Below are 15,124 nucleotides of genomic sequence, written 5' to 3'. Positions count from 1 at the left end.
TTTAGACTCCTAAAATTCTACTTGCAGGAAGCAGGCTGAGAAAACTATGTAGCTGTCACTGTGTGCTACCTTTCATGGAAAAGGAAGGATGACTCAGAGCATGGAGCCAAGAGCCCAGACTCCAAGACGGCCCCCAGCACCCCCTCCTTCTGGTACTCACACATTTGGGTAATTCCCTCACACTGAATAGGTCTGACCTGCATAACCAGTATATTGTGGAGTGCCACTGGGTGACTTTTGAGGATAAATAATGAAAGACATCACAGCTTCCACTTTGCTCTCTTGGATCACCTGCTCTGTGGGAAACCAGCTGCCACGTTATGAGGACATTCAAACAGTCCTACAGAGATGCCCACCTCACACCTCGCATGGATGAATCATCCCGGAAGTGGATCCTCCAGCTCAAGTTTTCAGATGACTGTAGCGCCAGCTGACATCATGAGATGACCCTCACGAGACTCAAAGCAAGAGCTGCCCAGTTAAGCCCAAATACCTGACCCACAGAAACTAGGAGGTAGGACTTGTTGTTTTAAGATGATATGACTTGGGGCAGTTTGTTACATAGTCATAATATGAGAAAGAACACAAGAGTGTGAGTTCATGAAAAGTAAATGAACCATGTTTCAAGGAGAGAGGGGACAATTGTGTCAAATGTTGTGGAATGGCCAAATGTCTCATATCTGGATGACAATAAAGCCTATATATAGATCCTGAATTGCATTCAGACAGCTTGACTGTGGAAACCAAAAACAGGCAAAACCCCACTATACTTGGTTTAAGAAAACTGAAAGTATCTTTCTTTTGAAGGACTTTATTAAAAACATGTTTTGAAAATCTGCGATACCTCTCCACGACCATAGATAAATATTTTACTGTACTTGTCTGGTCTATCGGTGACCTTCTCATATGGACATACCATGTCATTACTAGACTGTAAGTCTGTAGAGGGCAGAGAAACCTGCCTATCGCATCTGGAGTGTTAGATACACTGTGGGTATCAATCTTTTCATACAAATAAACCCCGGACTGAAGCAATAGCTTCTTATGATATAAAAGCCTCCAAAAATATTTTACTAAAAATAATCACACACCACCATCTCATTTTTATGTTGCGATTTATAGATTAAAAGTACTTTCACCACATCTTAGTTTATGCTCACAACACACCCTGCGAGGTGGGTAGCTGTGTTTACAGAAAGGGCAAAGAGTCATTCCCATTTCCCAAACGAGGAAACTGAGGTCTAAAGAGGCTTCAGTTACTTGGTTAAGGCCACACAAAATATTCATGGTTGTAGATCTGCTGGTATCAAACTGGGTACTTTTTCCAAAAAAGACCCAGGCATCATTCACCAGAGAGTATGCATCCAGCAACCTCCTTCTACAGATACTCTCAGACCAAGTCCAATGTAACTTTCCACAGCAGTCGATCCTCTTCATAAGGTTTTAATACTGTCCTTTCTGTAGCTGGAATCACAGAATGGGTCAAGATTCTCTGTCTTCTTTCCACTTGGGTTCCTCTGCAACAGTACAATCTGAACGTCTCCCATGGCAGTCCGCGTGGTGGCCAGACAATGCTGCCACTGTTCAAAACATTCTTCATTTGAAGCTGCCTTCAGAGAACCAAAATTCTTCCCAGTAAGAAAATCACTCTATCAGTTTACAGTTAGGCTTCACTTTTTAATTACAAATGGCATCATTAGCTTGATCATCTTCCTTAATCATCAGATTTTTTAGCTGTTTCCTAAACTTCAATCTGTCCTCAGAGACCAAAACTTCACAAACACTAAGTATATTCAAACATACTTGTTAGAGACTCTGAGAGCATACCACAAAGGCATTCCAGAAAGATTAGCAGCAACAGCACCCTCTGAACAGAATGCCCCAAGGAAGAAAACCCTCATAAGGAATGTAGACTAACAATATTAATAAAAATAACAGCTTATGTGTGTTCAGTAGTACTTTATATGCCTTGTCTAATTTAATCCTCAAAAGAATCCTAGGAGGTAAGATAAAGGTCTATTTGTTTAAACATCAAACACTATCATGTGGTCACACAGGTGTAATGCCCTCATATCAGAAAAGGCAAAAGTGAATTCCCCAAACTGATGCTGTGAATAGCTAACACCTCCCCTGCAACAGCCATCATCTCCTCAGAGGGTTGGTCTGACGGATCTGGCCCAATTTGGTGTTTTTCACACATTTTCAAGTCAGTTAATGTTTTGTCATTCCCGTATCAGTGTGCGCTTCCGTCCATATTAAGTAGATGCAAAGTCTATGGAATGGAAATAAGTACATTTTTAGCTCCTGAGAAATTCAAGTAAGACATTTACAATCCAAATTTAGTTCTATGGCTCCAAAATGACTTCTACTGTACCCTCTAAAGTAGAAGACACAAGAAACCAAATTTCAAACTTATCTTTGCCTCTTTTTTCTCCCATCAGGATTAGTGCAAAAAGGTAAGAAATGAAGACTTAATCCAAGAACCTATTCTTAAACAGCAATCTGAAGAGCCAAAATTTGGCACCAGATAGCTGTCTGTCTGTCTGTCTATCTATCTATCTAAACTACCTACCTACCTATATTTTAAAACCCGTGTTTCTTGAAAACCATCCCAGCAAATGGGATCAGCTACTTATTTTTAGCTTCTCCTTTATAGTGACAGAATCGCAGAAGAAGACAGCCATGTGAGAAGTGTTATAACCAAGAGTAAGACCAACAGCCCATCCCAAACCAGACACTCCGAGTCACGACTTCCAGGACTTCTGCCGTGACTGCGGGCTTTAAACCATTCTACCACCTCCTGGAGGTCAAACGGCTGAGCCTCATAACCTAGCTCCTTCCTGGCTTTCTCTAGGCTAAAATAATGTGTGACGCCCGTTTTGTAAACTTCAGTGCAGGTGAGGAAGGGCTGGAAGTTGTAGAGTCGACCCAAAATGAAGTAGGCTATCTCCGTGAGGACAGCAAAGCAGTAGATGAGGGCCAACGGCAGGCGGATGGATGGGAAGGTGTAGCCCAGGCCCTCAACCAAAGGCCGGAAGAACTCAAAATTGTTCACGGGTCTGCCATCTGAGATGAAGTAGGGCTGCCCAGAGGCAATGTAGCCCTTCTCAGCTTTCAGGGCCTCTGAGGCCAGAATGTGAGCCTGCACCAAGTTATCCACATGGACAAATTCAACCAGGCTCCTGGGATCCCCAAACACAAACTTGAACAGGCCCCTCTCAACGTAGCTCACTACCCTGGGAAGATAGGTTTGTTCTCCGGGCCCATAGATGCCAGCTGGCCTCAGAGCACAGGTTCTCAAGATACTATTGCTTCTTTCCAGGACTGTACCATTGGCCTCCAGCACCTTCTTTTCTGCGATAGATTTGGTCCGAGAGTAATGATCAGGATAGAGGTGAAGAGGTAGGTAAGGCAGAGATTCATCTCCGTTTTTGATAACTTGGCCTCCGAAGATGACATTGAAAGTGCTAGTGTAAACTAATCTTGGCACCCCTCTCCTCCTGCAAGCCTGGAGCACGTTGTCTGTGCCTCCCACATTGACTTCTTCAATCAGGTTTCGATTCAGTTGCTCCCGCCCTGACATACCATAAGAAGCAATGTGGAACACACAAGTGACATCCACATCCTGGAAGGCTTTCTCTATGTCAGAGAGGTAGCGAATGTCTCCACGTATAAACTTGATTCCTTCTGGAATGGTTTGAGCAGGGCTGCTGATGTCAAGCAGAATCACGTGGACCCCCTTCTGGTTCAGAGCACAGCCCAGGCTGAGATGAGAAAGAGTAAAAATTAAATCAAATCACTAGTGAGCTATGCCTAGGAAAAGTGCTTAAAATAATTTACCCATCAATGTGGGCTGGATTCAGCCCACATTTCTTGGCTTATCCCGAGTCCCTCACTTTACATATTCATTGGTGCAAGTCTTACTTATGCAAATACTCAAAAATGAGAATCTTTACATCTGCTTAAATTACAATGAGAGAGGCTTTATATTCAAAGATGGTAGTGTCTACATGTTACATTTTTTCCCCTCTCTTCTAGGACCCACCACCAATTCTTTGGAATATTTATGAATGATAACATAACTGAAAGAATAGCTATTATTTTAAATTATTTTTGGTGACGTGAATAACCTCCCCTCCCCAATTTAACAGCTCTATATAGTATTTTTCTTAAAGTGTAATATATCTGTCGTTTTGAATTTCAATATCTGAGCAATGGGCAACATAGTTCATTTCTGGTTTAACATTATACAAACAAGTAAAAGTCAACATTGTATTAACATCACAGTTGAAAGCTATACTTTTTTCAGCAACTACCAGTAAAATCATCCCATGGGCCGATTTTACAGGGCATATTTTATAGATGCACTGACCGGAAACCAAAATAGCCACCTCCTCCCGTAATGAGGACAGTTTCCTCCGGAGATTTCTGGGAGTCCATATGTGGCAGTCAAAGATCACTGGACCTACGAGAAAGAAGTATGCCACACTGTTACGGATCCCTCTGAGCCTACTGCTGCATCTAAGAAGTGGAGCTGATAATAAGCTCACAGGCTTATGAAGACTGAGTGGGATAATGTATGAAATGAGATAGTGTATACATATATCCAGCAAAATGCCTGACATAGTATGGGTGCTCCATGGATGTCATTTTTCCAATTTCCTTTTCTTCAAGCTCTAGAGTTTGGGGATTCGATTATTCTATTACATTCCAACACACCACGATTAGGTCTCTCAAAAGCACAAAATGTCTGACAAGTTCTTCTGGACAACTGTACTAAGTAGATCAAATCGCCAGGAAAGCTAATCAGATGACTCAGGCAGAAATCAGTTGGTGTGACAGATGAAGAAAAGATTCAGCAAGTGACTGTCTCAGCGGCTTGAGGGTATGTGGAGGAGACAAGTGAGACGTATCAGGAAAAACTGAGCGAAATGGTGTGGAGGACGGCTGATGGATTCCAACAGTTTGCCTAAGCAATTGCCACAGTTGTGCTTATAAGAAAATTCACGAAGAATGAACGCACCAGCATCCCTTTAATATGCCTAACTGTGACCTTAGGATTCTATTATTTTCTGAGTGCAGAATGCTCCCATTTGGATTTGGAGTAGTCATAAAACCAAATGTAGTCAATTCTATTATTTAGCATAATCACATGACTTTGTTACAGATGCTGTCTCCAAACGCAGTGGATGTGAGCCACTGACATTTTAATCCAGACTTCTGACCTTCACCTCCACGAGCTGGTTGCAATCTCCCCCTCTGACTTCACCTCACACTCCTCCACCATCGGTCCTCTACCCTCCAACTACTGGACGCTCTTCCCTTTCCTTAGAGACGCTGAGCTCATTCGTGCCTTGAGACCGAAGCACCCTTCCGGTTTCGCCTCAGTGGGAAATCGCTCCATCAGATCTTCGCCTGGCTGCACCTTTCTCAATAGTTAGGTCTGCTCGAACGTGACTTACACACCTCAGAGAGGCTTCTCTCATCACCCTGTCTGAAAGGGCTCCCCCTTACCTTAAATGCTGCATTTCTTTTTTTGCTTTTACACTTTTGTTTCGAAACAGTGTTAGACAAAACAAGGGAATAAATAGAGAATGGATAAGAGGCAGAATCTCCATCCCCGGTCACACTGCCAAAGGGAGTTCTAGGGAAGAATCCTTGGGGGCAGGTCTTCACTCTGCTGTGAGGTCTTCTCCACCTTCATGGCACATTTCACTCTCTCAAATGATTTGTCTACTTTTTTACTATTGATCTCCTTCGAACAGAACCGAGACCTTCTGCCCTTTTCACCAGTTTCCTACCAGCACCTGGAACACGGCAGATACTCGACAAGTATTTGCTGAATTTATGGATGATTTTGAACACCATGAAATACATCCACTATAGTGAAATTATGATGGGCACAAATCATGCAGGGCCCTGCAGTGTCTAAGAGTCACTGGTGTGTATGCCAGTGAACACTGTCATTTTAATTCAACTTATCTCCTAAAAAGTTCTGGGTTATGGAATGAAAACGACACAAGCTCAACGAGACAGAGTTCCTGCATTCTGGAGCTTGCAATGGAGGAGAGAGGCTTTTGCAAATATCTAAAGCACAAGGAAAAAGGGAGAAAACGAGATTACTGTTATGATGTTGGTATAAACAAGGTGCTGTGGGAGCACCGAGGTAGGGGTGAGGAGAACTGATTCTGAAGGGCAGACGAGTGAAGACTTCCCCGAGGAGTGTGCATTAGAGCTGACAGGACGATGGGAGGATTTGGGCAGGCTGAGGTGAGGTGGAGGTTTACCACAGGCTGAGAGAGCATCAGAGATGAGGGGAGGAGCCTCAGAGAAGGCTGTGTTCAGCAACTAAAATGGCGAGTCTGCTGTGGCTGGTGTGCAACCTGAACCAAAGCGAGTGTCTGGTGATTTGGGGCGGGAAGACAGCCTGGGGTCAGCTTGGAGACAGCTTTGAGTCCACTTTGCGGGAGTTTGAATTCTATTCCGCAGACAAGAGAAAGCCTTTGTACATTTACAGAAGGGCATGCTTACTTTGATCCCTGTCAAAAATCAAGCTTTCCTGGAGGAGGGACAGACTGGAAACAGGCAAGAGTCTAGGTAAGGGGTGATGAGGATCTGAGCCATCGGGGAGGACGAGGTGCCAGTGTCCTCAGCTGAAATCAGGATGAGAGCTGGCAAGTAACTCAATGAGGTGACAGCAGGCAGCGTCCAGGTGAAGTCTGAGGAAGGTGATGTCATTAAGTGAAAGAGCACACACAGGTTTCAGAACTGGTAAGTAGAATTTTGATTAATAGGATGCCATGTAACAAAATTTAAGATATTCTTAGTATCTCCATAAGAATTCCACTGTAAGGGATTCAGAAAATGGACAAGGCTTCAAAGAGTCCAATTAAGGAAATTCCAACATAAATTCTTCTTAATCTCTAATATTCTTTGTTTCTACAATTGCACATTCCAGTCCAGTCATAAGACCACAGGACAGTCATGGCTCATGTGCACATTAATCACGCTGGGAATGTACAAGTTCAAATTATTAATGCTTCAGGGTACCTGCCAGCTCTCTTCATGCGATTCCTCATTACCTTCCAACTAATACCAGAATGATCTGAGGTACAAACTTCTTTAACTGACCTGATTAGGAGGGTCAGACAAGAAAGGTGGCAAAGAGTAAGGATAAACTAATGATTTAGTGAGACAAATAGCACTACCAGCCAGTAACGGTACTACCCAGGGACAACCTCCTCACTTCCTGGCTCCCTACATCAATAAGCACAAAAAAAATCAGAGCAGACACATTTCGCAAAAAACCACAAGCAACTCCCATGAATGCTAAGTCAGAAGGGAGAGAAAGAATAGACACAGTCTTTCTTCAACCAGCTGCCTGATTTTTATACACTTTATGGCTTCTGTTTCATTAATTAGTTTCCATCTGATTCCTTCCCAGGCTGGGCACTCAGACCAGCGTTTACAATCGCAATTGCTTTAAGGCTCTTCCAAAACGAGGCTTTGTTCCATAATTGCTTTCCTCTGGGGGTGTGTGTGGTGGGTGTGTGTGGGTCACATCTGAGCTGAGCAGTCATTTTAGTGGATATAGGTTGAGGTTGAGTACATGATCAAGAAAAAGGAATCTTAATTACAAACAGGAAAAAATGAAATTTAAAATCTGCCCGACTTTTTGATAATACTAAGATAAAGCGAGGGCAATAAAGCTGAGCTATCACAGGGAAGTTATGAGAATAAACTCATAAAAATGAGGAGGAGTACTTTAGATTTATCAAGACCTAAATAAATGCTAAAGGTCAGTTATAAGAACCTTAGATTATGCACACAGTTCCTTCATCCCACGAGTCCAAGATGACGACGCTACTAACTCCCTGGTCTTATAATGCGATACATGAATCTAGGTACCCCTAGAGTATGGAACAGAGGAGAATTGAAGACTGCTTTCATAAAAATAAAAATTTACTGTATTTACTTTAAGGAAGATACAAATATCTCCAGGTAGTTTAACCCTATGAAGGCGTGTTTTAAAGCCCTGCCCAAGTACTGACTAGAAGCCAAAGGTAACTGTGGTCTGACTGTATTGACATGAGGAAAATACATTGAGGCTAGAGGGCTTAGAAATGGTGCTGTTCAAATTCCACGCAAGATCTGAAAATTATTTGTGTTTAACATAAAGTAGTCAAAGCAATAAAGATGAAGAAGTGGTTAGAGATGATAAGGAGAGTAACTCTGATACAGGTAAAAAGGATGTGAGGTACAAAACCAAAAACGCCAAACACATTTGGGAAGAAAATTAACTATGCGCATAGCATCAAATGGGAATTCAACATACTCATCACATAGGGGTATTTGCACACACTGTTTGAAATATAACCAAGGTGGCAGGGCAGATAATTCTCATCACCTTAGGTGTATCAAACCTTCTTGTCCAGCTAGCCACTCACACTCCATTTACCCACACATTTGTTGCAGAAAAGATCCTTGCAATTCTTCACAATGCTTATGACAAAAGTAATTAAATAATTTTCTAATTGGTATTTCCCATCTGCTTCCCAAACTACCACATAAACTCCATGCAAGCATAGCCCATTTCTCCAAGAATATCTCCAGGGACGAGGAGTATCTAGCAGATTGTGGACTCAGTAAACCCAAATGGAATGAGTACTCTGCAACCTTTTCAAATGCCCCTTTCTGCTGTATTGGCAAGGAGTACTACACTTGTATTTCCTCTCCTCTCTAGGTCAGCGTGTCTGCCCTTCAACACTGCAAAGTAATAACCGCCCCCATTTATTAAGCACTTACTGTGTGCCAGGCATTGTGGCTAGACCCTTTCCATGAATTATTTCCACTGATGCTCCTAACACCCCTCTGCGATGAGTACTTATTTGTTATTAGTACAGCAAATAAATGGTAGAGCAGGGATCTGTACCCACTGGAACCCAGGTCTGTCAGATTCCACAGCTTATGTCTCAATCACAACAGGCAGCTGGGGCTGTGCAGAGTCCCTTACCTGAAGCAGCGAGTCTATGGTGACCTGAGTCCCGTGGGGGCTTTCACAGCTAACATATTCTGCAACCTCGTAGGGGCCCCTCCAATTGCTGGAGGGGCAGGGAGGAGGCACCCCATCTCCTCCCATGAGGCAGGGGTAGTGGGGATGCAAGGTTAAGCTTCCTAGATTAGAAATCAGAAAATCTGGGTCCCAGACTTGGCACTCTCACCAACTTCTTGCGCCCTCCTGGGCGAGTCACTGAACCTCTTTGATCCTCTTTCCTCCTCGCTAACATGAAAATAACAACTATGGCTACATTTATTACTTAATATGGGCTAACTGCTTTCAAGGCTTTAAAGGTTTACCATTGAAGCCTCAGGACAATCTTCTGAGGTAGTTATTATTATCCTCAGCTTTTCAGATACTAGGAAAAAAGGCTCATAAATTAAGAAACTTGCCCATGTATATATCCGAATTAAATGAAATCACTATCACAAAAAGATCTCTATCTGCACCCCCACATCCATTGCAGCATTATTCACAATAGCCAAGACATGAAAACAACCTAAATGTTCATCAACAGATTAATGGATAAAGAATATGTGGTATAGAGTATATGTACAATGGAATATTATTCAGCCATAAAAAAAAGCAAATCTTGCCATTTATGACAACATAAACAGACCTTGAGGGCATTATACTAACTGAAATAAGTCACACAGAGGAATACAAATACTGTATAATCTCACTTATATGTAGAATCTTAAAAAGCTGACCTCGGGGCTGGCCTGGTGGCGTAGCGGTTAAGTGCACGTGCTCCGATTCGGCGGCCCGGGGTTCGCAGGCTCGGATCCCGGGCTCACAGTGACGCACTGCTTGTCAAGCCATGCTGTGGCGGCGTCCCATATAAAGTAGAGAAAGATGGGCACAGATGTTAGCCCAGGGCCACTCTTCCTCAGCAAAAAGAGGAGGATTGGCATCGGATGTTAGCTCAGGGATACTCTTCCTCAAAAAATAAAAAAAGCTGCACCCATAGAAACAGAGTAGAATGGTGGTTACCAGCGGCTGAGGGGTGGGGGAAATAAGATGGTCTAAAGGTACAAACTTCCAGTTATAAGACAGAATAAGTTCTGGGAATCTAATATACAGCATGGTGACTATAGTTAACAATACTGTATTACGTCCTTCACAGTTGTCAAAAGAGCACACCTTTAAAATTCTCATCACACACACAAAAATTCTAATTATCTGAAGTGACAGAAATGTTAACTAACCTTATTGTGGTGGTTGTTTCACAATATATATGTATATCAAATCATCGTACACCTTAAAATTACACAATGTTATAATGCCAATCATATCTCAATGAAGCTGCAAGAAAAAAAACTAAAACAAAACCAGGGCAGCCCAGTGGCATACCTGTTAAGTGGGCGCACTCTGCTGCAGCCGCCCAGGGTTCGGATCCTGGGTGCACACCCACCCACAGCTTCTCAAGCCATGCTGTGGCGATGTCCCATATAAAGTACAGGAGGATGGGCACGGATGTTAGCCCAGGGCCAATCTTCCTCAGCAAAAAGAGGAGGATTGGCGACACATGTTAGCTCAGGGCTGATCTTCCTCTCTCTTTCTCTCTCTCTCTCTCTCTCACACACACACACACACACACACACACACCGGCCCACAATTTATGCAGGTCATGAATGGCTGATCAGGACCCAAAGCTTGAAACCAGGTCTGCAGGACTCCCCAGATGGGTTGGGACAATGCAGTGTTGCTTACTTAACATTTTCACAATTTCTGTCACACCTGGAACTTCTAGTACTATTACGTTTTATTTAAATCTACTTACCATTTTACAAGAAATACATTCATTTTAAATGCGAACCTTACATAGCCACCTTAAATAGGAAACCAGAATCATCTGTCACAGACAAGGTAATCTTGCCGAAATCGGAGACGCAAACAGAAGATATGAATCAGTCTAACTAGTTACAGATGCCTGTTGAAAGCTTTGAGCTTGGCGCCTGCTGTCTTTTAGAAAAAGAAAAAGAGAAACCGAGGCCAGCCAGCGTTTGAGGCCTTCGCGACGTTCTGGAAAGCCACGCTGCGCCCCGGCTCCCAGGGATGTGCAAGAACTGAAGAGGGGAGGATGTTCCCGCCACCAGAGCCGGCGATGCGCCCAACCGCGCCGGGTACCACCTGCCGCCGGGCTCGTCCCGCCCGCGCGGCCACCCCGCGGCGACAGGCGGGCTCGCTCTCAGCGGCCCCGACGCGCGGTCGAGGCCGCCAGCCCGGCCCCGGTCCCCCCGGGCGCCACCCTCCCGACCCCACCCCACTCACGGTGGCGGCAGACGACGGCGGACGGCGCCAGGCCGGGGAACCCAGACCTTATGTGCCTGCCGCCGCCCCCGCTCGGCGCCCCGGCTCCGCGCCCGAGCCGTCGGACCGGCCTCCTGGAGCTACCTCTGGGCCTCTCTAGGAAGCCCGGAGGCCTCGGCATCTCTATGATGTGCAGGTTTCCCGTCCACCGTCACCTATGCTGAGGCAGCAGGTTCACTCCATGACTCACACTCACGTGCTCGACCCATGTGTTCCACCTTCGCGAGAGATCTTTTGAGGTCACGTCTACTGCTATTCCCACCTCAAATATCTGCCATTAGACTTCCACCTCTGTCTTTGTGTACTCCCAACGCTGAACACAAACAGCGCCTGATAAACAAGAGGGACTCAGCTCAATCAGTATTGCCTGAATGGATGGATGATGGATGGATGGGTGAGTGGTTGGATGGATGGGTGGGTGGATGGATGGATGGATGATGGATACATGGGTGAGTGGATGGACAGATGGAGGATGGATGGATAATGGACGGGTGGATAATGGATGAGGCTCCATGAGACTCCTGAATATTCACTCTCCATGTATTTTCTTAAGCCTCTATTTATCTCTGTGTTTCCACATTTATGTGTGTCCATATGTCTTCCTGTGTCCCTGATTTTCCCTATTTTTTCCAGTTCCATTTCTGGTCACTGAGCAGGCAAGGATGGCAAGACTAACCTTTGTTGCTGAAGAAACCAAAGGCTTAAAAGCCATGTAGAAAAGAAGGTTGACATCCTCATTCAAAGGTCTCCCTGAGAAGCCCATCTTTTGTCTCCGCATCCGGAGTCTAGTTCTGTGGAAAGTTGCAGGCTCTGTGTAGACGCACACACGAATTGACCCCTGGCTGAGGAAAATTTCATTTTGTTGGCTCGAGGATGGAGATTTTGACTTCACATGCTGCTCTTGCTGCATTCAGACTCAAAGAGTTTCATATGAAGTATGTCATTTACTGCTAAGTTTTCGCTAAGAACATAAAGTCACAGGGACAGCCTCAAGCCCTGAGATACAAAAATGAATGAAGGCCAGGTGAAGAAAGCTAAGTCCCCAGCATTGGCCTCTCTGGACTTGTCCATCTGTCTTGTCTTCTGCTGTGACCCAGCCATAAGTCTTCAGAAACTGAGATATGGTTTTACCAAGTAGTCTTAAGGAAGAGCTTTGCTTTAGCTGCCCAGGATGCACAAAGATTAGAAGAGAGGAAGAGGAAGGACAGTGAGGGGCCTGGGAGACCAGCTTCGTGCTCTTGGGACCAGTAGGCAAGGAAGAAAAGACTCCTCTGAAGATGCAGTACAGAAGACAGATTTCCTTTGGGGGATTTCAGGATCTTCTGAGGGATGCCAGATTACTGCATCTTGATAGCACATATGCCACATCTTCTGAAGTGTGGCAAATTTAAATGTTAATATTCTTGTGCCACCAAGGACTCTTTTAAAATCTAAGCACATATGTTTTATTTATTTATTTATTTTATTTTTTTTTTTTTATAGTTTTTTTTTTTTTTTTAAATTCATTTTTTCCCCCCAAAGCCCCAGTAGACAGTTGCATGTCGTAGGTTCACATCCTTCTAGTTGCTGTACGCGGGACTCGGCCTCGGGTTGGACGGAGATGTGGTGCCTCGGGGCGCGCCCGGGATCCGAACCCGGGCCGCCAGCATCAGAGCGCGCGCACTCAACCGCCAAGCCACGGAGCCGGCCCGCACATATGTTTTAAAGGAAAATTATGAACTTTGTAATTACTCCCTTAGTTTTCACTGCAATTGAGTGAGTGGAGTTTGTAAAGGTCTGAACAAGAAATCTAAGATAGAAATGACCCAAGAAAGAAACTGACCTCAGTGTGAGTTTATATGTCAATGCTTGTTTAGTCCCCACCATCCCCCAATATATCCAGACAGTGGGTACATTTCAGAAAAATCAATTTACAGTCATAATTCCTCACAGGTGTACAACACTTTATACTTTACAAAGCACTTTCACACCTCTTAGCTCATCGGATTCTCACAGAAATTTTATCCATTAAGGTTCTTTGGGTTTCAAGTAGTAGAGAGTAGCTCTAGCTAATTTAAGTGAAAAAAGGACAATTTGTAGAATCTCTGGAGGAATTGAACAATTTTAATGTGTTTATGGTAAGCAGTGCTAGCTTCTATAACAGATAAACCCTGAAATCTCAGTGGTTTAGTGCAATGAAAGTTTATTTCTCACTCTCATCACAGCCCAGTTCAGTCTGCAGGGAAGGGAGAGTGGCTCTCCTCCATGCAATCACGCGGGGACTCAGCCTTCTCTCATTTGTTGTGCCATCGTCTTCAACATGTGGCCTCCAAGATTCCTACAGAAAGGGAAGCAAGAGCTTGGCTTTCCCCAACACGTCCATTTAAATGAGGTCTCCTGCAACCCTTGAAATTCTCCAATCCCTTCACAGCACTTAGCCGGTCTGAAATTACCTTGTATGTTACTACATCGAAAGCTCTATGATGGCAGAGACCTGCTTTATTGACTGGTATAGCTCCACTGCCTATACTAGTGTCTGGCATCAAGAGAATTTATAAAGAATTGCTGAATGAATGAGCAAGTAAATAAACATCACATCTCTGGTTGTCTCTGTTCAGAACCTGATTTGCAGGTGAGAATTTCTTTTGGCCCAGGTTGGTCAGAAATCGCCTCTGCTATAGTCAGCTATGGCAAGGGGGTACAGGAACAACTATTAAAGGCCCACTGCTATAAACTGGGGCAGTTTCTAGAGGAGAGAATTCATTGTGTGCCTGGAAGGCACCCTAAAACCTTGTTACCCAGAAGCGTGGAATGGCAACATCAACATCATCTGGGAGCTTATTAGAAATTCAGATCTCAAGTCCCACTCCAAACCTAACAAAAATCTGCAAAACTCTTACAAAATCTTAGCTAAATTTGGAATTCCCAGGCATAGTAAAGGCTGAGAGATACTGCCCTAAAAGGTGGTTACCATTACAACTCTCTGAGGTGGGTAAGAGATTCCTTGCAGTAGTCCCCTGCTACACCTGGGAGCCACGTGAGGTTAAGTGACATGCCCCAGGTCACAGAACTATGAAATTGACAGAGTTGGGGTTAAAAAGCCACGGCTTCTGACTCCAATTCCCTTTACACTCCATGCTCCTCCCACTTTGCTGCTCCATCTCCTGGATAAACCTATTGTCTTCCACAAATGAAAAAGAAAATTAAAAGGGAGAAAAAAATAGAGTTACATTTAAAAGGTGGTCAATGGTTTCAAGAATTGATTTGTTTTAGAAAAGGAAACAAGCATTTGTCACTTACAGTGCACTTAATAAAATGTTTTCCCCCATTACATATTAAAGAACTCTTTAAGTAACAAAATGAATGTTTATATTTCATTTATTCAGCAATTTAGCATCTTAATATTCTTTTATAAACATTGATAGCCCTGATTCAGAATTATGAGGCATCCTATTTGGGTCAATGGTTTTTCTTTTTCCTTTTTAAAAACCTTTGAAATATCTCATTATTAGTACCCATGCCTCTCTCAGTACTGATCATACTAAGTGTTTGAATAGTGCTGATTAAAAGTACATGTTATTTTGAGTGTCTTGTCCAAGGGCTCTCTGTTTAGGGCTCAAGCCTTTGGAGCCTTCTTAGGACAGAAAGCACCCCCTGAGATAGTAAAGCTTACCTCTGCCACTTTTGTTCTTTACTGTTTTCAGAGATTGAAGATTGTGAATACCAACTATGTTAATCAGGTCTCTTTGGGTTGCAAATCATAGAAATCCTCAT

The 15,124-nt window shown here is 43.7% G+C and overlaps 1 protein-coding gene across 3 annotated transcripts; it reads right to left on the bottom strand.

The window, feature by feature from the left end:
* Window positions 1-812: 812 nt before the first annotated feature.
* On the bottom strand, window positions 813-11,402 carry SDR42E1 (short chain dehydrogenase/reductase family 42E, member 1). Of its 3 annotated transcripts, none has more exons than XM_087419880.1 (4): window positions 11,333-11,402; window positions 9,769-9,881; window positions 4,373-4,465; window positions 813-3,764 (listed from the first exon to the last, which is right to left on the bottom strand). In XM_087419880.1, the coding sequence occupies exons 3-4, from the start codon at window positions 4,438-4,440 to the stop codon at window positions 2,651-2,653; spliced, it is 1,182 nt and encodes a 393-aa protein (XP_087276006.1). In that variant the 5' UTR covers window positions 4,441-4,465; window positions 9,769-9,881; window positions 11,333-11,402; the 3' UTR covers window positions 813-2,650. The 3 variants fall into 3 exon arrangements, with proteins under 3 accessions (XP_087276006.1, XP_087276007.1, XP_087276005.1); XM_087419881.1 differs by lacking the exon at window positions 11,333-11,402 and adding an exon at window positions 10,842-11,189; XM_087419879.1 differs by lacking the exon at window positions 11,333-11,402 and having other exon boundaries at window positions 9,769-10,526.
* Window positions 11,403-15,124: the final 3,722 nt, after the last annotated feature.

This window comes from Ceratotherium simum, chromosome 30, assembly GCF_057802395.1.
Source record: "Ceratotherium simum simum isolate JZ-2026a chromosome 30, ASM5780239v1, whole genome shotgun sequence".
NCBI lineage: Eukaryota > Metazoa > Chordata > Mammalia > Perissodactyla > Rhinocerotidae > Ceratotherium > Ceratotherium simum.
The sequence above is the reverse complement of the archived record's forward strand: the minus strand, read 5'-3'. Positions and strand labels throughout refer to the sequence as shown.